The sequence below is a fragment of the Apteryx rowi genome, unplaced genomic scaffold, assembly GCF_003343035.1.
Source record: "Apteryx rowi isolate R43461 unplaced genomic scaffold, aptRow1 scaffold_32, whole genome shotgun sequence".
In the NCBI taxonomy this organism is placed as follows: Eukaryota; Metazoa; Chordata; class Aves; order Apterygiformes; family Apterygidae; genus Apteryx; species Apteryx rowi.
In genome coordinates, this window is record NW_020449641.1 from 1,961,591 (window position 1) to 1,988,464 (window position 26,874).

General features: G+C 44.3%; 1 protein-coding gene across 4 annotated transcripts; it reads left to right on the plus strand.

Annotated features, from left to right (window-relative positions):
* Positions 1-89: 89 nt before the first annotated feature.
* On the plus strand, positions 90-25,321 carry IQCG (IQ motif containing G). 4 transcript variants are annotated; one of them, XM_026070964.1, is made up of 10 exons: positions 90-394; positions 5,345-5,492; positions 9,040-9,284; positions 10,531-10,659; positions 12,422-12,503; positions 19,840-20,001; positions 21,388-21,462; positions 23,050-23,181; positions 24,449-24,550; positions 25,093-25,321. In XM_026070964.1, the coding sequence occupies exons 1-10, from the start codon at positions 363-365 to the stop codon at positions 25,234-25,236; spliced, it is 1,251 nt and encodes a 416-aa protein (XP_025926749.1). In that variant the 5' UTR covers positions 90-362; the 3' UTR covers positions 25,237-25,321. The 4 variants fall into 4 exon arrangements, with proteins under 4 accessions (XP_025926749.1, XP_025926748.1, XP_025926751.1 ...); XM_026070963.1 differs by having other exon boundaries at positions 90-219; XM_026070965.1 differs by lacking the exon at positions 90-394 and adding an exon at positions 544-680.
* The last annotated feature ends 1,553 nt before the right edge of the window (positions 25,322-26,874 follow it).

Consider the following 26,874-nt stretch of genomic DNA (forward strand, 5'->3'; position numbering starts at 1 on the left):
CCCGAGTGCCCCGCGCCCGCCGGCGGCCCCATGGCGGGGGAAGCTTCTCCCGGCCCCGCGCCCCCCTCCACCGCTCCCCGCCTCACCCCCACGGCGCCCAGCCAAGATGGCGGCGAAAGAGGGAAGAGGCGCGCGGCCTGCCGGGATATGAGCCGGAAGGACCCTCCCGCGGGCGGCCATGGCGCCGCCTGAGTGGCGAAAACTAACACCCCGCAAGTGGTAACAAACCCCCAAGCGCCCCTCCCTCACCGCGACACTCGCTTTGCCTTCCTCCCGCGGGCCGAAATCTGGGGGGAGGGGGCACCTCACCCCGCCTTGCAGGCACCCGCCGGGGAAGCCCCGCAAGGCCCCCGGTGGTCACCATGGAGACGGGCGCCGCGGGCGCGGAGCCCCGGTGAGCGGCGGGGCGGGGGTGAGGGGGGGCATCACGGACCGGATCGGACCGGATCGGACCGGATCGGACCGGACCGGACCGGGCGGCGGGGGGCATCACCAGCGGGGCGGGGCCGGGCGGCGGCGGGGCCGCCTGGGGTCAGCCCGCCGTCTGGCCCGGGCGCCGCCGGTGACAGCGGCCATGTGGGCGCCCGCTGTGCCCCCGCGTCATCCCGCTGACAGGGAACCTTGACTTCCGTGAAGTCTCATATTCCGCTGCTTTACCGAATAAGAATAGCTACGAGCGGGTACTTACCTGTTTTCTGCCGTCGGGGTCATTCACTGCTGCTTCCCGCCACTTCCCTCGCACAGCCCGAAATGCGGGGGCGTTTGCAGAGTGCTTCAAGGGATGTAGGAACCTAATTCCGGTTTGAAATGTCCCCTACCCGTCCTGAGTTTCAGTGTAACTCTGCCCCTACGTCTCTTAAGCTGCATCTGAGCCTGTGCCCTGTGTGCTTTTATGAAAAAAATAATCTCGGTAACTAAACCTGCTGTCATCTTGTTACCAGCGGGGCTCTGAGGGCCTGAACCTGGACTGAGCAATTGGATCCTGATCCAGTAAGAAAATTAAGTGYATCTGCACTTTACTGGGCCAGAGTAGAAGCACTCAGTACCTTGTAAGCRTGTATAAGAAGGGATCTTTCTTAGATGAAATAATTGTGAAGGAGGAGCAGAGGGGATGGGGTGTTCTGACTCTCCAAAATCTTCTGTTGGCTTCTGCTTGRAGGAAGAGGCAGTAAGCAAAGCAATGCTCAGTGGTCTATGCTGTTACTTGATAGTATTGAGCAGCCTGCCAGGAACCTCTCTGGTCAGAGAGAATAAACTAACTGTCAAAACACTCAGTTTTCCAACAGTACTGATGCCACAAACAATAAACGTTCCCTAAATCTGATCTTTTCCTGCCCCAGACAGATTAAATCCCATATGGGAYGTACAGCTAAAAGTAGCACCATGTCTTTCATTCTTTGCACTTAGTCCTAGGTTCTCATCGGTACAGCCTCAGAGAGCAGGAGCTGAAAGTGTTTCTCTGCAGTCAGAATGAAGCCTGAATTGCATCTCAAAGCCAAAACCAAGATTACTTTAATTTATCAAGTTTTTTCTTTTCTCTTTTCTTTTCTTTTCTTTTCTTTCAGACAAGCAGCTTATTTTGTAACATTTGTAGTGGTAGAGTTTAGTAAGGCCACAACTGTTTTGCTTGCCTAATAGACAATATTGAGTAAAAGCTAAGATACAATTTATGGCCCAGCTGCTGCCACTGCAGGGACTCAGAAGTTTCTCTTTGCCAATATATTTGCAAAACAGAGCTAAAGGAGACGTAACATTCTCAGCTTTGAATTTTCTCACTGGAATTCATCAGTATACTTCTTAATTGACTAAAGGGGATGCTGCAGAAATGCTGCCTAAAAGTGCACTACTGCCTTTGCAGCCATTTCAGTTTATCAGGCAGCAGGATGGGAGAAATGTGCAGGCAGGACTCTCACACAGCAGAGGGAGTTACAAGCCCCAAAGGAGCAGTAGGCCAGACTCTGTATACAGTTGTTTTAAAAATTATTTCTTGATATGTTTTTCTTTCCCTTTAGAGCAGCAGGGAAAGGATGTCAGCCTAAACTCTTGGGGGAAGCTAAATCCTTCACATACTTCTTTTTTTGTTAGTAGGGTTTAATGAAGGAGTTGAGCAAAGTACAGTGATTAAGGTCAATGTCAGTGACTGAATCAGGATGGTCTGTGGGCATTGCGTTAATGCTAAAATCCAGTGAGAGCAGCTCACTATTTGTAGCGTTTCTAAATGCCCCAGACAGTGGTTTCCTTCTCACATCCAAGTCAACATAAGCCCAGGCAGAGCTTACTGGCTTGGCACAAGCATCTGCTGAGTGTACGGATATAAGAGGAAATATATAGGAGGAGCAAACCAGCAGGCTTTAGAGAAACATTACATTCCAGCTGTGTGTTTTCTTAAAACACGTGAATATCTTGAGTTAATTCTCTCCTGGACAGAAGTTGCTGATGGGGTAGAGGAAAAGCTATTGCATCCTCTGCTGTTTCCAAATAAGTCAGTTTTTCCTATGAGAGCTGCAAGTGTTATTTCTTCTTTCAAAAATGCTGTTGTAATCATCTGTCACAGCTCTCTCAAGAAATCTTTTTTCACCATATTTTAATCATTTGGGCTGAAAATGTAAGAGACTATTCTCATGTAGTTTAGACCCGAAATATCATAGATTTCCTTAAAAAATGGGTAAAACAGATTTACACAACAATTAACTAGTGCTTGTTAACTGTAGAGAGACACTGTTTGACTTTCTCTGTGCAAAAATACTTAACTCAGATGAACTTGCATCTCCACTTCTACTATTAAATTAATTCCAAGTTCGAAAAGAAAGTGCAGTTTATTACTTTGTTAAACAGATTATTAGTTATCCATTAGTTAATCATTTTATCAGATTCCTATCTCAAGCTGTAGCAAATTTCTTATAATTCAGAGAAAGGAGAGAAAAAAATCTCAGAAGCAAAGGGAGGAAATCAGTTCCTTAGGTCATAAGTGACGATCAAAAGCCCTAAAGAATGAAATTAATTATTTAAATAAATATAAATAGTACAGGAAGGATAGTAAACAAATAATTGAAAATATTTGGAATCACTCCATTGCTGTTACCTTTTCCTGCCATGATTTTAGCAAGATTCTTAAAATAATTTAGGGTGCCTCTGCCATTATCTTGTCTGAAAGGCTGTTCCAGAACTTCATCCTTCTGAAAGTTAGCAACCTTATCGTAATTGCCTGGCTAAGTGTATTCATGAGGAAATTACAGTCCTTTAATCTTGTACCAGTATTATCTTTTAACTTAAATAGCTCTGTCCCTCCCTAGTATCTACCCTTCAAATATATTTACAGAGAGTAATCACACTCCTCAATTCTTTCAACCTCTTCTAAAACAGATTCTCCATTCATTCCCCTGATCACCCCACTGGTCTTCCTCTGTTTCTGCATGTTTTTGAACACAAATGCCTAGAACCATGCACGATGTCTTATCTGAGACTTACCAGTGCCTTATACGGTGGCACTGATACTTTTTCCTATCTGCTGAAAATACCAGGCCTGCTACATCATAGACTGCACTTTGCGTTATTCATAGTTCCTCCCGTTGGAGTCATGCCATCCCGAGYCCTGTCTTCTACCACGTGCTCCCCACCTCATAGCAGAAATTCTTGTAAGAAACCTTAAATGAAACTGTGTACCTGATAGTCTTCTCTGAGATATTATTCAATTAATCGAAGAAATGGGACTAGGCCAAAAGAAGCAACAGGTTCCAGTCTCGTTGGCTATACATGGAGCTGTCATGRAAGAGACTGCCACTGACACATTAGGCTTTCTTGCTGTACTCTTATGCCCAAGGAAAACCATTTTCTGTTACCAAAGACAGGCCAATTCAATACACTTCTATTAAAGAACTTACTGCAAGAAACAGGGACATCAAGAAATAGATATATTGAAATATAATATATTGAAATATATTGAAATGTATTTTTTTTCTTTGTTCTACCTGTTGTGACACTAATAGATGCCTAAYAGACCTGAACTGAAAAGTGACTCTTATTTTCTGCCTGAGTGAAATTAATTTCATGTTCTAATTGTAAATTACTGTATTTTCTTCAAAAAAGAAAAGGATGAGGACAAATGGAAATGGTAACAGTTTCTGAGATGTTACAGTAAATATGCATTTTTTTCAAGCACCTGGAAAGCTGCTCAGAAAAAATCACTAATTCTCTGTGATCCAGCATGTGCTTGCATCTAAATCTCTTTAATTTTCATAGAATATAGCTATGTCTTATCCTGTTAATCATGTTGACAGGCATTGTTGATGCATTTCCTTGGTATGCTTACAGATTGGACTGTAATATTCTGCAGACCTAGGATGTGTTTATTCAGGGGTTTTACAGATGGCAGAAATCCAGCTGTAGGTATAGCAGCCAAATGAAGGTTTTATTAGTAATGTTGATGCTTCTACTGCAATGACATTCAGAATCTCACTCATATTCCAGTTGTGCTGTACAAGAAATCTCTGTGAGTAGTCTAGGGCCTCGAGGGGCTGTATAATGGCTTAACAAAGCTCATAAAAAAACTCAAATAATTTCTCAAATTTTTTTGTGTAGGTGTTTTCTAATGCATTTTTTCTAAATCAGGAAAGTGAAAATGGACCAATTTCCCATGGATTAATAATGAATTTCCACTATTGCCCACATGTACTCTCACAATGTTGCATTTGCAAGCTAGGCAAGGGGATGCCTAAGTGCACATTAGAGCGGTTTCACATCTGAATTGCAAATTTTTAAAAAAACAAAAGGTTAAAAATAGTTTGCTCAGCCCAGATATAGTTTTTTGTCTGTCTTTCAAAGTGCTAAGCTGACAAGAGTTCCTCCTGAGGAGAATGGGACCATAATAAGGTTACGGCTGTGCAGGACTGATGAGGAATGATTAGAGAAAGAGGAAAGGTTCACCATCTGAAGTTTTACAGAAGAGCTTTTTATTTTTTTTAAGTCACCTTCATTTTGTTGTTTCCCAAGAGACAAAGTCCAGCATGAAGCACTACTCCACCTTGAGCTGAACGGGGAGGCTGCCTCACCCAATTTGGGCGTTCCATCTTCACTCCCTCCTCAGCCTGTCTACCCAGACTTACTGCAGGAGGGACCAGGACCTACTTTGTTCTGTGAAAGCTAAACATTCCCACTGTCCCTGAGTGCAGCCAACAGCAGAGCATGGCTTCTCTTATAAACAGTGTATGAAAGGCTATAAACAAAGCTAGGGAAGTATGTGAAAGCCTACAAATAAGGCTATTTCAGGTCTACGTTTAGTTTACACTACTGTTACTAACACCATACTGTCTTTCTCATTGGCATCTTTTGTCTTTGCTCCTTTTAGCAAGAACACAGAGACTAAAGAAATGGAAAAATTCACTCATCTGGAAGCTCTGCTGTTTACTGCCGTGCTGGAGAACTGTGTTGATCAGCTCTCAATTCTTGGATATATCACGCCAGTTCCATATGAGGGCAGGGCAGACATCAGCCATGTATGTGCCTCTATCCTCCCCCTTTAAAAAATATCTTTCATTTGTCTTTGTTTAGTTTTATGTCTTAACTTCTATCAGCACTTTTTAAAAATATACTCAGATATTTTCTCTGCAAACTGCTCCATGACCTTTTGGTGAAGAAATGMAATAAAAATGCATGCATGACCTATTTGAATATTTATAGTGCAGCACCACTGAGAAGTCTTTGTCAAGGCTTGTGCAAAGGACCTTAGTGACCCAAGATAAGGTTCCTGGGCTTACAATTTTAAAATCTGGGCAGTTAGATGACATGCAAAGGATTAGGGAGAAGGAAACAAAATGCATCTAGGCTCTTGCATAAATACACAGCTATGTCAAAAGCACAAAAGAATAAGATCTTTAAAAGTGCTCAAAACCTAGCTCCTCTAGTCCCCTCTAGTCTAGACTAGTGCCCCATAGTCTAGACTTGTCCGTGGGGACAATGAAGTTAGAAAAATTCCACTTCAAAATGCATTACTGTCTACGCATTCTCAATTGCCATTAGTAAGTGTTGATTTCTAATAGGCATCACAGCTAAGCAGGTTTGGGCAGAGGTATAAAGGACAGCAAAGAAGCCCTAGAGGTCAGTGCTGTGGAGGTAGGTGTCATGATATTTCTAGTAATTGTTAGAGTATGTGATAGGTGTAGGAAATAGGATGGGACCATCCTGGGGTAAATGGTTCTAAGCTCTGTTCTCATGTATTAACCTTTAATTGAGGTAGCAATCTGTTTCTAGGTTAAGCATGTTTTAAAGCTTTCTTTATAAGAGGAACTGAAAATAGGGAAAAAAAAGGGTGACTAGGGTGGAAATAAGTGCCTGGGATCTGGGTTATCACGTCTAATGCTGTTGACTGTGTCTAACATTTTACCTAAGAATGTGAGAGTAGGAGCAAAACAATATTCAGTCGTCTACCTGCTTCCTTTCCTCACTGCCTGCTTTTCAATAAACCCATCACAAAGCTGCAGGAGCTGGTGCTACAGTGAATTCAGGGCATGAAAAATGCTTAAACTGTGCAATAGAGGGCACTCCTCCCCTTAAAAGATTGCTCTGAGCTGGGCTCACCTGTTTCAATAGGGTGCTTTTCCCTCACAGACCTGGGTGGGAAAACTCGTATGTGTCAGCAGCAAGCATACACAGAAAGAGCATATTCCTAGGATGGTAGGAGTCGTTCTCCTCCGGACACACAGGCTCAGGTTGACAGGCCTCCTAAAGGTACACTCAAATGATATAAAGAACCACTTATTTTTTTCTCTTCAGGCACAGATACTCTTGTTTTTAAGTCACTTCTTTAAACACACTTTTCTCATACGCTATAAGCCACAGTTGTGTCCTTAAAGCTGCCAAAAAAAATCAAGAGGGAGACAAATTAGAGACCAAAATGTGGCTTAAGGAAGGTACATACTAACTCCAGTGCTCTGTAATTTGCCACTCCACCCTGATCCTCTGTTTACATTTGGCTATCATCAATGTATTTGCAAAAGACCTATATTTGCAAAAGCAACTTGCATGCTGTTGGAGCTCTGTCAGTCAAACAGATTGATGACATTTTCATAGATTGACATTTCATGTATTGACATTTTAAATTTCAGTTAATGACATTTTTGAGAGAGTTAGTCACAGTGTTAGCCAGCACCTCATTAACTTTCTAAATCTGGGACTCTTGCAAACTGCTTCATGCAGTGCTTCCTCCAGAAGATGACAGTTTCCATCTGCTGAATTTTGGGCAAAAGACTGGCAAAAGATAAGCAGCTAGGAGACTATGCTGAAGGGCACCATGAGCAATTTACAACCCCCTTGCTATTTGCTAGTTATTTCATAATTATTCATGTTTAAGTCCCTACTATTTACAGTCAATCCAGTTTATAGCCTGTCCTAAACTTTCTCAGAAATTATAAGGTATCTGTCAGAGCATTCAAGCAGTTTATTTGCCAAAATTAGTTCTTTCTGAAGTACAGCCATTAACAGCACACTGGTTTAATCCTTTTTTTCTGATTAACTATGTAATTTTCATTGGTCTGTGTATACTTGCATGGCATTCATTTAATGTAAATTTAACTGTCCAAAAATTAAGCATATCATCATCTAGACTCCCTCCGTAGCCAGTGGTGAGTCAGGCACTTCCAGAGGCTGATTCATCCCGTTCCGAGATGCCTGGCTAAGACAGCCAGAGCGCAGCAGCCCCTTGCAGCGCCCTGTGCGCTGCATCCATTGATTCCAGCAGGGTGCCAGACCTGGAGCCTGGCTTGACAGGTAACGTCTTGGCAGTACTGCTGGTTTACATAGTTGCTATCCCGACTGCTTGTTCTGACTGCACCCTCTGTGCCATGTTAGAACAAACATTTGTGTGGTTGTGGAGTGACCTGAACTGAGAACTGGTACAGCTAAAAAATAACCTTTTTCTCCTTTTTGCTGGAAAATGTTTCAGCTCAGTGAGTTCTCTGATCCATTTCGCCAAGCAGCCAGGGTGGGAGTGAGCAGCTGTGAACTAGGATAGAGCTGGTAGTGACTGCATTAGCTGGCTTCAGCAGTACTGCTATTAAGTGTGTAACCACCGGCTAAGATGACACACCAAAATATGAGATGCTTGTATGTGGGCAAATGCTTTTCTCTTTTCGTGCCCCAGTGTATATGCCTGTACTCATACTCATAGCACATAGAGCAGAGACATTCCTAGAAGCGAAGCCTCAGCTGATTTACAACATGCTTTTGCTTTTTCAGGGCTTTTTTTTTTTTTTTTGGTTAAATCATACAAGGCCGTAAGATATCTTTCCACATAGAAGAGACCTGACAGTATTTTGAATTTCCTCTTTGAATTCATGTTATACTTCCTCTGCTGTCACTCTCACAAAAAACCAGCTAAGCAGATAGCTGATGTTTATCACTTATTTCCACACATCACAGCTCTTGTTATAACAATAATACTGTAGGCAAAGCTCTTGATGATTGGCAGCGGGAAATGGCTAAGATGGAGAGAAGGCTGTGGGGAATCAGACTAACCATCTTCTAGTATATAAAAAACGGTGCAAAGAAGGAAGGAATAATTTGTTCTCTCTGTCTATGGAGACTAGGACAAGAAGTCAGGGGCTCAACGGCAGCCAAGAAGATTCAGAAAAAACTTTCTGACAGTAAAGATAGTTGTGACATGCTGGAACTGACTGGAGGGTAGGTAGTCTCCAGCTTGAGGTCTTTATGAACATGTTTAGACAGATGTATGCCAGGAATGACACAGTCTGAGACAATCATCTCTTGAGGCAGATGAACTGACCTTTTGAGGCCTTTTTTAGTCCTGTCTCTTTAGGACTTTTGATCCCATAAACTTTAATAAGCCTACACTGTGTGCTTAAAGCTAAACAAGATATTTGTTTCTGCTGTTCTACTCTGTAGAATGTCATATACTATATCAACTACTCTTAGTAGAGTTTCATTCAAGTTTATTATTAATTTAGGTTTTTCTTCCTCTCACATAATGTTGCAGAGGGTTTATTTCTACTGCCCAGTGTGCAAGCAGATATCTTTATTCCCTTTTAGATTGACAGCCAGGAAATAAAGGAAATCACAGAGACCCAGAAGGAACTGGACATTAAGTATCAAGAGCTTGTGTCATCAAGGCAAGGGAGTGGGGAAACAGTTACCTCCAAGTCTCTGAAAAGCAATGAACTTGAGCAGCAGCTGCAGAAAAGTGGGGATCTAGAAAGGCCCCACTGTCTTTTCAATAGGACCATGAAACACAGAGCTATGTCTGCAGATAACCTCAGAAAAGTTCAGGCCGACAGGTGAGTGAAGCACAAACACGATGCTTGTAGTGGAAGATGCTCGGAGCTGTGAAGTTCTCCATCTATCTCTTGAAAGCAAAAATACAGGCTTCCCCCTCTCCCACTGCTGGTGTACCTCAGTCTTGGCCTGGGGGAACTATCTCTAAAGAGAGTAGCGGGGTCTGACTTCACAGGTCATTCAGTGCTGGCCTTTCCTTGCCTCTGGATGCCAAGTACTGACAATCAGTTTATTTCCTATGGAGTCACAAAATCTTACCAGTTGATAACGGTTACTTGGGTGGAATTCAGACTGACGGTCTTTCCAGCATTCATCCCTGGAACCAGCCAGCACTGATGCTCTAATGTCTTGAGTTGGGTTTCCCTAGCAGGTATGTACAGGCAAAGCAGCATCTGAGCATTGTGTCCAGAACTCAGTTATTCTGTAGGGCTCACATAGCCTCCATTGCAGCTAAAGCCATTCTCCTTTACAGAACAGATAATGTATATAAAGGCCTAAGAGTTTCTTTCTTTTTGTTTTTTACAATAAATTTTATTTCTGCACCTAATCAAGTGCCTTGATTTATAGAAATACCAGCAGCCTTTGATTTAAACTACAGATTTGGGAGCTGAGCATTCAGCATGTGTTTTCCTGAATACTGGCTTCTGTCCTTTAATGTTATTTCAACAAAGGACTTAAAGAAATTCCCCGCAAAAATGAGGAAAATGCAGCTAAAATATAAATACTGCATGCACCATGTAATTCAACAAGCTGGGTAAGCCTGTGTATTTGTAAAGATCAGCTTAGGACTGTATTGGGATATTTTGGCACCCACTCCATACACACACTCCTCTGCATCACAGAATCTCATCTACTTCCCATTCGCTCTCCTCTACCCTCACGTTCCCAGATCCACCTAGCTGTCGTCACTCCTGCAAACCAGCAGCCCTTCCTCCTGATGGCAGCACAGCCTGGCACAGCATGGACGTATTTGTGCCCCTTTGCCGTTTCCGAGAATAGCGTTCAGGGCAGCTATGTTGTCCATTTTTAAATTATAATCTTTGACCAGCTCCTAATATCGAGTTCCTCAGAAGTACAAGTGGCGGGTACTATGGGCAAGGCGCTCTTGGGTTTGATAGGACGTAAGAAGAGAAGTTGCATTTCTTTAGCTTTTCATCTGTGAGCAAGAATGGATAACAATGCTAGTCGCTGTAATACCAGAATATGCCTATAAATTACTGTTGTGTTCTTTTTGGTTCTTCCTGGCAGGCAGTATGTGAGCAATGTAATTACAAGCACTATGATAAAGATGCAGGAATCAGGAACATTTAATAGCTTACCAGAAGCTAATGAGAGAGAGAAGGCAAAGAAGAGCAAGTTGCGTGACATCCTCATCAGGTTAGAGTTGTGTTCAGTACTTTCCTCCTTAACTGCCCAGAGTCAAAACCCATTACCCTTCAGTACAGGCTGGAAAGGATCAGATACAGCTTTTTCCACCTGAATTAATCTGACTACAAATCTAATTTCTTTCCCCTTCAGAGAGAAATAACTGATGGTTCTGATATTGGCCTGAGCTAGGAATTGCCTGGGCTTTCACCACAGTAGACACCAGTGCCTGCATTAATGCAAATGCCAGCCCCACATCAACTAAAATGTAATGTGATGTAGGAGTTCCTGGATCTTTAACTCCTGTTCCCAGTGAAAGCCAAAGCAGCAGGGAATTTGTTCAAACCAAGGCCAGCAACATACGGTTTTTAGGTTATGTGATGCCCAAGAGGATTTGCTCTGGCCCATATGCTAACATGCTCCCTTCTCCCTAGCAGGGAGGGGCTGTCACAGAGGGTGACAGAGGCAGTTGTTTTATTGCAGACTAATCCACCAGCCACTGCACTATAGATCCTCTTCTGTCCCCAGTCTTACAGGGTACCAATTTCTTATAATCTGAACTACAAACCAGGGACTCCTTAGCCCAAACTTCTGTGCACTAATTTTTTTTTTTTTTTTAACCATGGGAAGTTCTGGTTCAATCCCCACCATGTCAGAAGGAATGGCAGCCATCAGAGAAGTACTTTTTACCATTTTAAAGCTACTTTTTTCTGTGTAGCAGCCCAGGCCCATCATTTAGGGTAGACAGCAAAGCTGCTGCAAGTCATGATTTGCATGAATCCAACCTACTTCAGTTTCAAGAAAAGAGAAAGCACTCCTTTGCCTGTCTGCATCAGGGCTTGTAGTGGAACAGCTCCAATGGTGGAGCATCCACATACTTAAAAAAACCCCAAACCCCAAAACCTCTGTTTTAAATTCTCAGATCCATCAAGGGATATGAGTACTGTAGGCTTCAGACCAAATCATAAGCATAAAAACTTGAAAAAACAGAGAGTGAAATAAGTCAATTTAAGACCTAGAATATTCCTGCAGCAATTTTGTTTTAAATGGGTAAACATCTTGGTAGCTTTTGGCCTTCACTCATATCCCTTGACAGATCTGAGAATTTGAGTTTATTTGTTTTTTAAGTATGCGAATTTTAAGTTTGCTGTGGAAAAAAAAACCATTCCCCATACAGATAATAAAATTTACACAATTTGGCACCATCTGCTGATTAGGCATTCTTCTGCACAGAATCTGAGAGATTTTTGCCTGGAATATAGAAACTGTCAGTTAATAATCATTTAATGATCAACTATAACTTAATGTCACTCTCTGCTATAGGAATCACATCATCTTTGAGTCTACTCCAGGTTTTCAACGAGAACATCCCCTGGTTTTTGGTTCATTCTCCCTTTCAGTCCCATCCTCCTTGCTCAGTCTCTGCACCAGTTCTTTCTGGATTTACTTACCAAGTCACCAGCTTTCACGAGGAATCTCAGTTTCTGACTTCCAGATGTGCTGCCTCCCTGAGGCTCAGACTGAAGAGATTAGTGTCTTTTTTGCTACCAGGCCATGGGAAGTGGCTTGTCCTCTGTTGTTTGTAAGAAGCAGGCCAAGCTTTTGTGCGCACTGTTTTAGTTCAGCTGTAACAAACTCTCTGGGTGAGCAGGATAAGTGGGGTAGCTTTCAGCTAGGTGCAGCAATATATCAAGAGACCGGAAGTTCCCTAAGCAAACAGCTCTTGACTTTCTTGCTCTATTCAAATTGATTGTATTTTCCCATTTTCCTTCAGGGAGGAGGAAGGAAAGAAGGAGATAAAGTCACTCCAGCAACAGCTGCAAGATGTCAAGAAAGAAACAGAAATGGAACTTCAGGTGAGATTACTTAACACTGGGCAGCATGCCAGAGGGAAGTGTGTTAGCAAGCTTGCCTCTGCTGCCTACAGCTAGCACTCAGACGAGAGGACATGTGGCATATATAACAATCCATCATTTAGGAAAATAGAAGCAGAACAACAGTAATAAATATCTGTGTTCTGAGTATGTTTGTTAATGACTTTAAGAGCACTATCCAGTGGTTTACAACTGGGAGCTCAAAGTGCTTACAGTTGTGAGAGGCTGTGATCAAATCAGAATACACTGCTGGGACCTGCAAAGCACTGACGTGGGTGTTGCTACATCTACTGCAATCAGTAAGGAAGAGGTTAGCTGTAGATAGCAGTATCTAAGATACTGTGATGCTTATGGATGTAGATATGAAACCTGGCACAGAAAAAAAGTGTAAAGATGAGGGAGTGAGAAAGAAGTACATTGACAGAGCTGGAATAGGGTCAGGCCATATTTTTCTATCTGGAAATTTTGTCTGGAGAAAAACTCATGGTTTTCATATATTTTTCCAGGCTTCTAGATATTGAAAAATCCCAAACATGGGAGCCCTACACAAAGGCAGATCAATGTTACTGCACATATACTGTAAACTTGATCTTTCTGGAAAGCTTCAGCCCTTCTGTCTGCATTATGCAAGTGGTCTGTGCATGCACAGTAGATCTGGGTCATTCTGGACACCTCAGACTTGCTGCACAAATGCAGATCAGATGAATGGCATATCCCTAGTCCCTTTGCTGCTTACCGGACAGTTCAGACTCCTGCACGTGTGCTTTAGAGCCCAAGCACACACAGTTCTGTATGGAAACATGGAAATGTAGCTTAGCCCAGCTGAGACAGGGAAGAGTGTAAGATAAAAAACATGAAAAAGAAGGGCAGGTCCAGACCTATACAAGGCTTGAAAGAAGGAACAAGAATATGACACTTGGTTCAGTAGTGATTAAGAGGACAGCAAGGGCATCAGTAGAAAGAATTGATATAATTGAATTTTGTCTTTGGGCAAAAGAGCAGACAGTAATCAAGCCAGGATATAGTTGGCTACAGAGAGGAATTTTAAGCCCCTGATATGCTGGCGAAGTACAGTTTATAGAAGATGAAAGTTTTGTGTTGGCAGCCTGGATGCAAGTGTAGTGGAAAGTTTAAATAACAGGATGGTTGTAAGAATGGAAAAGATCCATTGGCACTGGAAACATATGCAGATATCTATAACTGAATAAACACCAGATCTCCAGAGGAGACACTAGAACAGCAGAGAAGAAAGCAGGAATGTACAGAATGAGAAAATAAATTTAGGTCAGTCATCTTCTACTAGTGGAGATTCTGGAAATGCATAAAGTACACTGGGAATTGTAGCAGGATGGAAAGAACCCTGGAAAAAAACCGTGGACATTAACAGATAAGAAAAAAAGAGAGGAGTCATTGAAGGAAACATAAAGTTAGCAAGTTAGGAGACAAACCGAGAAAGAACAATTGTGGGAACTGAAAGAGAAATGCAGGCTGAAGGTTTTTCCCTAGAGATTTGAACATTTTGAGCTTGGCAAAACATCTAAAGGATGTAGAGGTCAAAGCCAGGACTGAAAAGGAGAACTGTATATGTACCTCAATTTATACTTACCTACTGCCAATGGAAATGGGATGGGAGCCTATTTATAGACCCGATAGGACAAACCAAAAGTCCTTTGACCTCTTTGCGGCAGTTAAATGAAACAAGCTGAACAGTTTGTCAGACTCAGAGACTGTATTTTGTCCATTTGCTTCTGCACGTTGTCCCTTCTCAGTCAGGTGCTGATGGCTCCTGGGAGCCTTCCTGGGTCCAGCACAACCCGAAGGGGCAGTCCTGGTCTCCCACTCCCCAAGCTAAGGAATAGGAAGAGGCAGCTCTCCTTCTGTGCAGTGCTCCCAAAAGTATCTGTGCATCCAGCATATGTATCTGGTTGTGTTTTAATGCCTTTCCAGGGTCTGGGGTACTGGAGGCTGTAATCACCCCACTACCATCTCGCACTAGCAGCAATGTCCTGGCTCTGTGCAGTCAGGCTTAGCAGTCGTCGCTGTCCTGCTCTGCACCTCTCCTAGCTCTTACAGTCATAGGAAGATACATGGGCCCAAAGCTGAGGGTGCTTTCTTTCTCTTGTCTTTTAGTACCTTCTGCTAATTTGGTTCTTGCTTTTTGCCTCATCAGGTGTGATCTGCACTCATGTGGGATTTTTTTTTTTAATGTTTCCAGGCTAAAAGTCCTTCTCTGGGCTTCCTTATAGTTTCAGCTTTGATAACAAATCAAAGACGAGACTACTTTCAAGTACTGCTTTCCTCCTGTGCCAGAAATAATGGTGTCTCACTGTGTCTTCCAAGGGAGAATAATTTCTATTCACTTCATATGGGATTTTCCCATAGGCAGTTTTACAGACACTTGCATGATTTGTCACCTTGCCAACTAATTAAAAACAAAACCAAAGCTCGCTGATTTTGGAGTACTTTGAACAACAATAATATACAGACATTTAGACAAAAACCTACATGGTTGTCTCCAGTCTAGTGGATGAGAAAACAAAAGCAGGTAAATCTAATCATGGAACCAGAAGAACACGGTCATTGTTTCACACGTTGCTTGTATGTTTGTATATTCAGCCTTGCTAGCTCTTAATGCGATGCTAATTAATGCTGCATTCACCTGCTCAGCTCATTTTTCTCTTCTTTCTAATGAAACGCAAATGCTAAGTGTTCTTATTTATTTTGTTTTCTTTCCTTTTGGAAAACGCTGGTTTTGAACCAGTCTCTAAAGGTGCTGAAATTAACAGGCTGGTTTTGTTCTTTCCCCTCTGTGTGTGCAGGCGCATCACTGATAGCTGTAATGTGGCTGCAGTTCTGTTTGCTACTCCAGTGCTCATTTTCTAGCTTGTACAAAAATACTCAATTTCTCATGTTTCCTGAACAAGCGATGACAGTCTGTACAGATTTTGAAACATGTTCCTATCATACAAGATTATATAGTTAAATATAAAAATTTAGGAAATGTAAACTTTAGAAGTCCTGCTTATATTAAACCAGAAACTTTATAGGTCCTATAGGTTTAGTGATATACTCATGCCATACATATATGCAAGTTATGGTATCATTTTACAACAATCAGTAGTATTGCAGGCTACATACCAGAGAGAAAACCAAGAGAGTGTACCAAGGTCCAGTGAAAAGGGGTCCTTAACTTTTATTCTCTATGAGCTCCTATAACACACCCAACTCCACCATACGTGTGCCATTCTGTAGTGCTTTTAGCAGTGTGATGTGTTCGTTCTCTCAACCCCTCCCAGGGGCACAAGCGCGTGCAATGAAGTACTATGGGGGAATGTTTTTAACACATATACCCATACACTGCTACATGCTCATGCTGGAGAAATGTAGCTGGCAATTACGGCAGAAAGTGTGAGGTTTGTGGTGGTCCTGAGATCCTGGGGGACTTGATACCACTGTGGGAACAGTCCCCCAGAAGGCTCTGTCTTCTGTTTTACAGTTTCCAACTTTTTGTGATTATAGTCTTTTAGCCCATCTCACAGAGTAACAGTTGCTTGAATTTAATTTCCCAATTTGGAGGTTTTGTTTTTTTTAAGAATAAGAAATAATCTAGAATTTCACAGCGCTTGCAAGCTCTGCTGGTTTTGCTGTAAAAGTTTATAATTGCCTTAAAACAATAATTATGCACTCTTATTACTATGGCCAAGCACAGCCACAGCATTTTGGTGCCAGCTCAGTGTGCTGAAGGGGACAGTCTTCCGTCACGAGTCAGGGTGCACAAGGTCCCCCTCTGTACCACCGGCAGTGCGCTAGCCTTAAGCAGTGCAGAAGCAATTCAGCAGGAACCCAGAGCCGATGGAGTAGATCCAAATCTGAGACGATTTTGGACAAGAATGTCACTGCCCACAGGGTCTGTTCCCTCTGCCAGCAAACTGCCCCTCACACATGGCAAAGCTCACTCCTGCGGTTGTTGGGATTGGGGCTGAGCTAGCAGGGGGCTGCGGAAGTCATTTTATCAGGAGGTTGGGTGAACTTTCAGTCCTTGGCTGAAGCATTTCTAGGGGCTGTGCAGCGCAGGGATGCCCTAGCACCCACGACAGAGAGGCAGCCCTATTGCAGTGATCTGCCAGGCTGCACGTCTTGGTTTCAGGGGAAGCAAGTCCAGGCTGCAGCAGGTGTGTAGATCTAAGCATATCTTCAGGCTCCGCACACGGAGATATTGCGGCTGCCAGTGGAAAGAGTTGTGCTGCTACGCGCTCAGCGTGGAAGCAAGGGGGGCAGGCAGCAGGGCTCTCGGCAGCGTGCCTCTCTCCAGGCTTGCTAGCTGCCTGCATGAGGCACAAAACCTGCCCCCCTCCAAGTACTGGCCCAGTGGAGGGCTCTGGGTATGCTGGTGGCAGCAGGGGGTTTAGTTGATTGCTGCTGGTTACGCACAGGAATTCCACAGACTGTTTACTCCTGCTTGTTAGTTTTGTAACCAGCTGTATTTTAAGTGACTGTAAATACTAATTGCTGTGGAAGGGCTGAGAGAGCCAGGTGGCACTTGCAAGAGGGATAAATCAAAGTAAATGAAAACACATGCGTGTGCGTGCCCTCTCCAATTGCGTACAGTTGCTTTTGCAGCCAAACATCATCTGTGCGGCCAAATCCTATGGCACCAGTTAACAGCAGCAGACCAGACTCTGAGACAATGTTGGAGAGCTGAGAGATCAGAGAGGCTGAGCTTGCTTACCTGCTTTCAGAGCAGACTGGCTCTTCATGACTATTTCCTGGGTTTCCTGGGTTTTGATGTTGGCTTCTGCCAGCTCTGTGATAGTTCTGGACACACAGTGTGTCATTTTCATCTTTGGTTTGGCAGATTCAAAGCTGAAATCATCCCAAACAAGCAGCCCAAAGGTTTATTGCATTAACTATGAAAGCACACTATGTCCTGCTTGGTCCTTTTGCTATGATAAACCAGACTGAATAAGTACTAACTCATTTTCCCAGTGCCTGCCTCTAAAGTTCAGGGAACAGCATACTCCACAGATGGTGCCTACAGGTTGTGGGTGGCAGCTGTATTTATTGCCAGCAACCTAGTATCAAGTGTGCCCAAGTTCTGGAGCTCCATCAGCTGGGCTGCAGTAGCTGCTCACATGCCTGCAGTTGACTTTCCCTCTCCAAGTGCAATATGTTACCATAAACCACCAACGGGGTTTTGTGTTTCACTTCCCGTCTGCTTTGGATTGTGTAACCAAGCCCCCAGACTCCCCGCTTCTAACAAAGATGTTTTACAACACCACAGACCAAATCCAAACCACAAACATGCCATACAACAAAGAAAACAGAGCAGATGGGCTCCCATCCCAGCTGAAGCCTCAGGCTCTGGAATCAAAAGCGCTTTCCCCTCTCCTTTATCAGAATATGAAATGAGAAAGAAAATAACCTGGTAAAGTTTTCATGCTCTGTCCCACCCCTCTAATATGTGAGTACTTGGTAGATTAGGGTGAACCCTTCTTTTCTGACCTCTTTTCAAATCCTTAGCAGATAGCAGTAGCACACTGAGAGCAGGAGCGCTTGGCTTTGTTGAGCCTCAGCGCCACAAAAGAATTGTGTTTTTCATTAGCGTCTCCCCAGTCTCTGCCAGCTCAGTTTAGACATGATTCCACCACCATACAGGAAGCCAGGCTCAAAGTGGTACAGTCACCTCCTGTGTCTACCAGTCAGGAACACAACCCCTCCCATCACCCCTACCAACATGTCACACCAAGGAAAATAAAGGCCATTACCAGAAAGCTTTAATGGGGCATAAATAGGTCATATCTGTAGTTTGTCTGCAGTCATATGATGATATGGCTGTAAAATAATATCTGATCTTGGAAACCTTCAAAAAATTTTGAATGCGTGACTTTTGAACCCGCAAAACAACGTCAGCCAAGGCCCCTGGTTGTCCTGAGCCTTATAAATACACTTTACTCTTCCTATGTCCGACAAGGGGTGCAGAGGGAAGGATTTTCCTTTTAACTGTTCCAAACTCTTCTTAAAAGGAAACCTTTCCAAATGAGTCATGCTGCATTGACTTTTAAACACAGCACTATTGAGCTGGCTTTTTCCTGTGGCATTTTTCCATGTTTACACAGCTAAGGAATGCAAGGGTGCTTCAAGAGACAAGATATGTGGGCTCCAAAACATTTAAATGCCAGCACTTCGGTATTTCATCTTCAGCTGCAAGGTTCAGCTGATGAATATCAAACTTGTCATAGCATGACAGGAAAGCAAAGAGACAGGCTGTAATGGAGCAATCAAAGGCACATGGCATTGGGAGCTAAACCAGATGCATTAAGATTGGGCTTGCACAATTGCATAGGAGAGTTTGATTACCTTTTTAACTCTTAATGCAAAGTCTGGTGTTCTTCATTTTATAGGCAGTTCTTCCAAGTTCCAGTCCTAGATTAATGAACTTTTATCTGTTACTCAAAGAAATTAATTAAAAAGGAGTAAACAAAACAACAACCCCAAATGAAGCAAATGCCCTTTGCTTCCTGAGCACACTCAAAAAGCGTGACAAAGAGGGGACATGATGGCTCAGGATTCTTGCCTGTGGGAGAGCCCCTGGGGACGTGACTGCCCCAGGAAAGCTCAGCTCAACTGCAAAACAAGGTGTGAGCAGAGCCTCAGAGCTTATAGCCAGCTTTTCCTTGGCACTCCTGTCTCCTTACTCACCCTGGGCGTATGCCTTTGTAACAAAATGGGCACCATCTACCCGATAAGATGAGCAAGTCAAGATTAGATTTCCACCTGTTCCGAAGTTTGTGTTTATACAGTTGGTGCAAAACTAGAAAAAAACTAATCCAAAGAATGGAGCATATCTCAGGAAATCAAACTCTGGCATACCCAGGACGGAGGCATTATCTTCCTGTTATGCATATTCCAGATGCTCATGACATGCCTGAGCTCAAAGAGACATCCCAGTCCAGGAGGTTAGCAAAGCCTAGTGCAACTGAAATTGTGGGACTACTCACATGCTTTTAATAAAGCATGACTTTAAATCTGCTCCTGGACCAGAGGTGAGAAGACCTGGTTTCTTGTATCACTGTTCATCACTCCCTCTTTTTCAGAGGTCATCACTCTTCACTGATGCGTTTATTGCTTTCTGTATGGGTTACAAATTAAACTTCCCTTTGTAGCACAGGTTGGAATGGGGCAACACTCAGGGAAAGTGTGAAGTCTATATCCTTAGACTCTTCTAGCTGAGTTTATCAGGGAGCGGAGAGAATAAGAAATGGTGAGCTGAGCTCAGGCTCCAGAGTTGCTTTTGTGCTTTTTCTGTCTCCTCCATTAGGAACGAGGTAATATAATTGCCTTCCTCAGTGACCAGCTCCAAGAGATGAAGGCCAAAACAGACATGGAGAGCAGCTATGTGAAGAAAAACACAGAGCTCCAGGTCCAGCAAACCCAGAAGAAGTGCAGCAATGCAGGGAATGACCTGGACAAGGAAACTGAGGTAAGTCCTTCCTCATGGCCTCTACTGGAAGGAATCTCTAGCTAGTAAGGACAGAGTCAACTTTCAGCAGGTTGTCTGTAGCTGAGGACAGAAGGAGGACTCAGCGCTGTACTGGGAACAGTCCCTGTCCCAGCACAATCCTCCTTTCCTAGGGTTCTAGCAATGCCTCAGTTTATCTGATGCGTCATTTTACATCATATCATCCTCTTTTCTTTAAAACCACAAGCATCCTCATCCCTTATAATTACAGGGTGATCAGCTGAAGTGTGGTGAGCTTAGCTCACAAGCAGTGTTTCTTCAGATCTGTAGGGATGGGAGTGAACAACGGACAGAAAACAAATGAAAAAACAGGGCTGGTGTTTGGCCTCATCACAGAGGAGTGGCTGTCTTGGGTGCACTCTTCCCTGGAGGAATGCCTCATCAGAAGGTTTAGATGATGGCAGGATGTTGCCTGGCCACTGGAACCATCATGTGGATAGAAAAATTTCTAGAACGGACCCCAAACAGGAAAAATGTGGCTCAGGACTACTTTTTCGTTCCTTTAAAAAGTGATTTAAAGTGATCTGGACTTTTTTTTTTTAATAAACGTTTTATTCCTATTCATTTTTAATGATGAAAATTCACACTCCACTTCCATTTTAGAACTTCCCAGTGATAGGAAGTGCCACGGCAGGAAGCAGGATGGTGGGGCCATTTCCTATCCCTTGCATTTATGTGAATTATGAGCATTTCATGTACATTTATTTATCTACTGGCAGTGCTGAGATAAGCAGCCCGAGTCCTCCCTCTGTCCCCAGATGCCCTTTCTGTTGTCCATCACAGTCACCAATGCAGCTGTTTGAACTGTATCAGGAAACTCATCCAGGTTAGAAATAATAATTTCTCTCTCTTCAACTGCTTCTCTGTATGACTCTGCAAACAGCTGAACTGCATGGCTGGCAGGGCTGCAGGAGACAGTGGCTAGAGGCAGGGACTGCTTAAACTAATACAGTTGTCAAAAGAAACATTCATGTAACCATGTCCAAAGGGTGGAGTTACAAGACTATTTCTTTAGCAACATAAGCAGCCCTAGTTGCCAGAACTGCCCAGCACATTATGCTAGCCGAGCGGTTTGTGTAGCCACAAGGTGAACCGGACTAGAAAACTTCTCTGTTTTTGCAGGAGTCCTTTTTGGACTGATCAAGGTCTGATCTAGTTGACCCTTTCTCGGGGATGGCCCAGGGGCAAGGACTGCCTAGGTCTTTTTGTCACTAGGGAAAATAGCTGTGGACTGCACAAAGCACACCTGCGTGCTTGCGCACCAGCTCAGCTCTCAGCAGCATGTGTGTGTGCATGCATAAACGCACTAGCGGCGTCTCTGACATTTTCTGTCTGCGCTGATCACAGAAGCTGAGGAGCAAAACTGATGAGGAGATTAGAGTCCACATGGAGATTGAAAATTTCCTCAGGCAACAGCAGATGGTACGTACGACTGTTTTCTGTTACTGCTTAAAATAGCAACCAATAAAAATCACATCATCAATTAATGTCTAAAGAAAACCGGTTATTGCTCCATCAAACTTAGCAGGTTCATGATTGCTGCTATTAGAATTACTACTTGCCCTCAACTCTTAACTAACACTCGAATTTGGGATTTGCTACCTTGAATACATTTCCTTCAAATTATAGTTCATATAGTGATTAGTTTTGTTTATTCAAGTATTTTGGATTTTCCCTCCCCCAGATAGTTGTATTCAGGTAACTGGGATTTTGGTTAGACCTTCCTTCGCAATAGCTGAGACTTCCAGTGACTCAGTGGAGGGGGTTACTGCACAAAGTTAAGGCAACAGCTTCACAGACCCAAGTGTTGCATACAGAGGGCATTAAGAAGGAAATAACAGAAACCACCCAATTTTGCCTTATTTTAATCTGAGGAAGAAACAGGGTTGGATACTTGGCAAGTCACAATTATTCCATCAGACTTCAGCTGCAAACAACCGTGCATGACTTTGTGCTGTTGATCCGAAGGTTCAGACAATTTTCCTGTCATTGAACAGCAGCACCCATTATAGTAAATTCTTTAATACTGGTAAGCATCTCACAAACCATTTGGCTGGAAGAAAGTTTGTACTGCTGCAGGATATCTAACATCACTGCCAGTGTGAAATTTAATAAAAGGGAATTATTTTAAATGAAATTTAAGAGCAAAAAAGTGCTGTATCTTCAGAGCAATTAGTGTTCTCCATATCCTAGAACCTTACTTTGATCAGAGAGTTTCAGAGTGAGGGGATTTTCCAAGTACAGGTTATGGCCTTTTTGGCTTCTACCCAAAGGCAAACTACAAGCCTCTCCATACTCAAACAGTACCTGGCTACCTTTTAGTGGCCCACAGAAAAGAGGATGACTATGTCCTCCATCTCTCTTGTGTTTCCAGCTGTTACGTTGCAGTGAGATTGATACTTTCCCTCAGATTATTTTTCCATGCAAGCAGTCATGGTTGTCACTATGGAGAAGTAATGCACAAATGGGAGGAAGTCATCTGCACGGCTGTTTTAGAAACACCTGCTCTCCTATTCACAACCGAGGCAAAGCCAAGTTCACGGTCCCCTGGTACCTTATCCCTGGTGTGTTGAGTTTAATCTAGAAAGTGGCTAGGGAGTCATGCAAAGCTTTCTCACTGTCAAATTCTGTTCCTAAACCCTCCTCCCTACGCACACATGCAGAATGTCTTCCAGTTGTTGTTTATTGCACCGGGCTTGACTGTGCACAAAACCAACCCCTAATGTTTCGCCATTCTTCATGCAGCTCAGAAAGCCCAGCCCAATCTCTCTTCATCCCCAGTCCAGTGCTTTGGCTTCCATGGTGACCCCCAGGGAGGGGTCTGCAAGCCATCAGTAATTCATCACTAGTCCTAGTGTTTTGATCCTTTCAAGGCTTAGGAGGAAACATTAACCATGCAAAATTAATGGGACGCTTACCACCATCCTGAAACTGGGCCAGATAACAGTAACACACCTTTCCCCTGTACATTCCCTGTACCGTGCTGAGCACCATTCTGTCCCTGAGCAGAAGGTGGAAGAGAAGCTGGAATACTGGATGGACAAGTATGAAAAGGACACAGAAGCTAAAGACCAAGAACTGAACACCCTGAAAGAATCAAAGGCAAACAACTTGGAAACGCTGCAGAGACTTGCCAGTGAGGTAAGACATCAGCAGCATCTCAGTGCTCAGCCATGCAAAACTGCATCCTGGCTTTTTCCTACCCTCATTCTCTTCATTCATTCAGATAACATACAAGGACCATGGAAAAAAACATTTCAGTAACCGAGAAGTGTAGGATTGGATAGTGAGGACTGGTCCTGGGATGGCAGTCATGGAGTAGGAATCTTCCATTTGCTACCTGCAGCATCAAGGAAGGATGATGATGTTTTCCCTACAGCTATTTTCAAATACCAGCAAGTAATTAGAGAGCTATTGACAGCCTTTGTGAGGGGCAAAGACATTGTCTCATCCTATCAATATGCCTCACCTTGGTTTGTTGCCTTAGTCTGCACAAGCTTGCTCCTTCTAGCCACATTCAGATATCAGGCTGTGACTGTGGGTTAACGTGCATTTAAACAGGCCCTGCTACTGCAAAGGGCAGTTCTTATCCCTTCCCGAAGAAGCATGTTCACAGCTGCACAGTGATCTGCTATCAGGGAATTGATGCAGGTTAAAAGCATTCCTACCCCACATCAGTTTCCAAGTTAACTGCCTGGCTTCGATCACAGCTATGCAGGCACAGCAGAGCAGGCAGAAATAAGTGTCTAGAAAAACAGGCTGCTTTAAAGCTAGAAGGAATTCACTTGTAATTATTCCATATCGCCACTGGGTCTGAGATGCTGGGAGCGAGTTAAACGTTTCCCTGCTTGTGGGCTCATCTTTCACCCCGTACACTGTCCTCTTCGTGTCCCAAGTGTTTCTTACATCATCTGCTACTTAGCCTGGGGGTGGGGGGAGGCTTCCACCAACATCTGTTGCCTGAGAAGCCATCAGACACCCATTTCACAGCACAGGATCAGAGGGTTAATTATACCCAGGCCATGAGAGGTTTCAGTTTGGCAGCAGCTCTCACTGCCTTAGGACACTGATGGTGGTAATGAGCAACGTTGCCATCTGGATTCAGGAAAGATGAAATGAAAGGAGGTGGGGGGAAGGTCCGATGTTTACACATTACCCTTTAGCTGCCACGGAGCTCTCTGGTGCACAGGGTGGGGACCCAGACTGCAGCCTAGGGGCCAGAGCAGCCCTGGCTGGGCTGTGAAAAGCAGATAGCAGAGACGAGAGCAGGAGGTAGCCAGAAGGGAAGACTCCTTGCACCAGGGTCCAGATGAGTCCTACCCTGTCCTGCTGGGCAGAGTAAGCCTTGAGGGCTGGCTCTGCAGTTTAGGGGATGTGTCTGCTGAGCCACCCCTGTGCTATCTTCCAGTGCTGGACATTTGAGGAAACCATCATCAGTGACCGGGTGGAAAAGGAGGCTGCAAGAAGACAACTAGAGCAGGATGCCCTGGAGCTGAAGAGCATCCTGAAGGTAAAGGGGAGCAAAGCTGAGGCAGTGTTGCTCCAGCAGCAGTTTGGGGTCAATTATCTTCACCACAGGCTTCATTCAGTTAAAAAATGTCCTGAGAAGTTTGGCCGGTGTGGGGTGGCACAAGCAAGGGACAGATAAAGCCTGTCCCCTTCTGTTGCTGCAAGGCCAGCAGCTACCTGAAGAAGGCTTAAGAAGGGAATTAAAGGGGAAAAGACAGGCTCCTCAACTGATTTGGGGCCCTGCCCATCATACCAACTCCACTGCACAGGCAACACAGGAAGGGAGGGTCGCAGGGCAATTCCCTTCTCATGCCCTGGTCACCAGGAACAGATGCCCTCAGTGCAGACCACACACAGATGCCTTCAGCAAAACCATCACTGGCCCAACTGCTGCTGCATGGGGCAGAGGTTCCCTCCTGAGCCGGGGAGCAGAGGAGAGATGCTCTGGCCATTGCGCTGCACCTGGTATCCCAGCAGCTGACTTCCTGGGCCATGCCAGTGAGCAGCACTGGCTAAGACCTTTCTTTCTCTCTCCTGCTCCAGCTGCAGGCCTGGTGGAGAGGTACAATGGTCCGCAGGAACCTTGGCTGCTACAAGGACCTCAAGGAGACTCTAGAAAGGCAGCTGTCAAAGAAGAAAGGCAAAGGGAAAAAGGACAAATTCAGAGCAAAGAAAAAGAAGCGATAAGTAAAGAAACCTGGCCCCGGAAGTGCTCCAAGGCTCTAGAAGTCCAGGCTGCTGCTGGGCAGGGTGCTGTTGTCCGTGTGTCCGACAGGACAAAATAAAGCATGTAACAGAGCTTGGGCTGTTCTGAGGAACTCGGATTATGACAGATGCAGTTAAGGTGAAGCTCCAGTAACTCTTAAGATCATGAAGCTGTCTTTGTACTGCAGAGACACTATTTCCCTAGTAGTAGGGGGAACTGCAGCTAAGCAGTGGGAAGCACATATCCCCCAAACTTCTTTACAGAAACATTGCAGCTAGTGGGGTGTAATCCGGTTAATAGCCCAGTAACTCACCTGCACTGGACGCACTGCGCTGAGGACTGCCCTCGCTGTCCCCATGCATCCGCTGTGGTGAAAGTGTTTCATGTTTGCTGTGGCTCTGGCAGCTCCAGGTAAGGCACGGTAGCCAAGTCACCCAAACCTAGGCCCAGGCAGCACTTTCCCTGGTGTCAGTGCCAGCGTTAGATCAGCAAGGAGAAAACTGCTGACAACTCGCAGTGTAAGCATGGGGGCAGCCGGAGCCTGCGGGTTTCCATTCCCACAGTCCTGCGAAGTGTCAGCATGTAGGCAGAGTTAGTTCTGGACGCCTGCATACAGAGGTGGCAACAACAGAAAAGGCCGGCGGGCTGCGCTGCCCGGAGAAGCCTTCTGCCAGGCAGCCGTACCCACTACCCTGGCCCAGATCTCGGTGCAGTGAGATGAGCCAGCAGGCCGGGAGCGAAGCTGGTGGGAAGCACTGCACCCCTTTGCTAACTAAGGGGGGAGCCCTTTCTCTTGATACTACTGTCAATCACATACAGGTTTGTGCACAAAGCAAAATCAGCCCAGCGGCTGAGCTGGATGGTTTCCGATACTCCCACGCAGGAGAGACAGCTAAACCATACAAAGTCTGCTGCATTCTGTGTGACCAGCGCGTGCTTTATCGGAGGCACCATCCCATCCAAAAGTCCTCRTGTCCAAGCTGAACACTGCCAGAAGTTCTTAAGTTCAAGCAAAATGACTGAAATTGCAAGCAGAAAGCGTTTGGCTCAGAACTCCGTCTGAAGGGAAGGGAAGGGGCTGGTGCCTGACTATCAAGCTGGGTCAATCGTCAAGGGAGCGCTGAAATTTCAGACACATTAGACAAACTTGAGTTAGAAGTATATTACCACTGGAATATTGCTGGTTAGCTTAAACCAGAACATGTGCCCGTTCAGAGCACTGATACCAAAGCGGAAAACACATTCACTTGTTTTCCATGGTCCCCACGTTGTGGTAACAACAGGGATTATTCTAGTCTGCTGCTTGCAGAAGCCAAGTTAAGACTATGCTTACATCACATGTCTGCACCATGGCTCCTTATTGCAGTAGGCGCCTCATAGCAACCACTGGTGTTACGTTCCTAATTTTAACTCTTCCTTTTCATTCACTCTCTGGCTTTTTTTGCTACGTTTCATTTATGACTAATATGTGCCACACGTGGTGGATGCTAGCAGGTGACCTGTTTGGGTGGAGGGAATGAAGTTTGATCACTAACTCTTCAGACAGCAATTTAGACAGAAAATGGAGGAACWGTAAATCTCCACTTTTTATATCATAATTTCTAGGCACACGCACATTA

Excerpts from the sequence above, each read along its gene's own strand:
- IQCG (XM_026070963.1), top strand. The coding sequence starts at position 179 with ATGGCGCCGCCTGAGTGGCGAAAACTAACACCCCGCAAGTG. Across the intron at positions 12,504-19,839 it reads AAACAGAAATGGAACTTCAG|GAACGAGGTAATATAATTGC; the intron begins GTGAGATTACTT and ends CTCCTCCATTAG. Across the intron at positions 20,002-21,387 it reads ACCTGGACAAGGAAACTGAG|AAGCTGAGGAGCAAAACTGA; the intron begins GTAAGTCCTTCC and ends CGCTGATCACAG.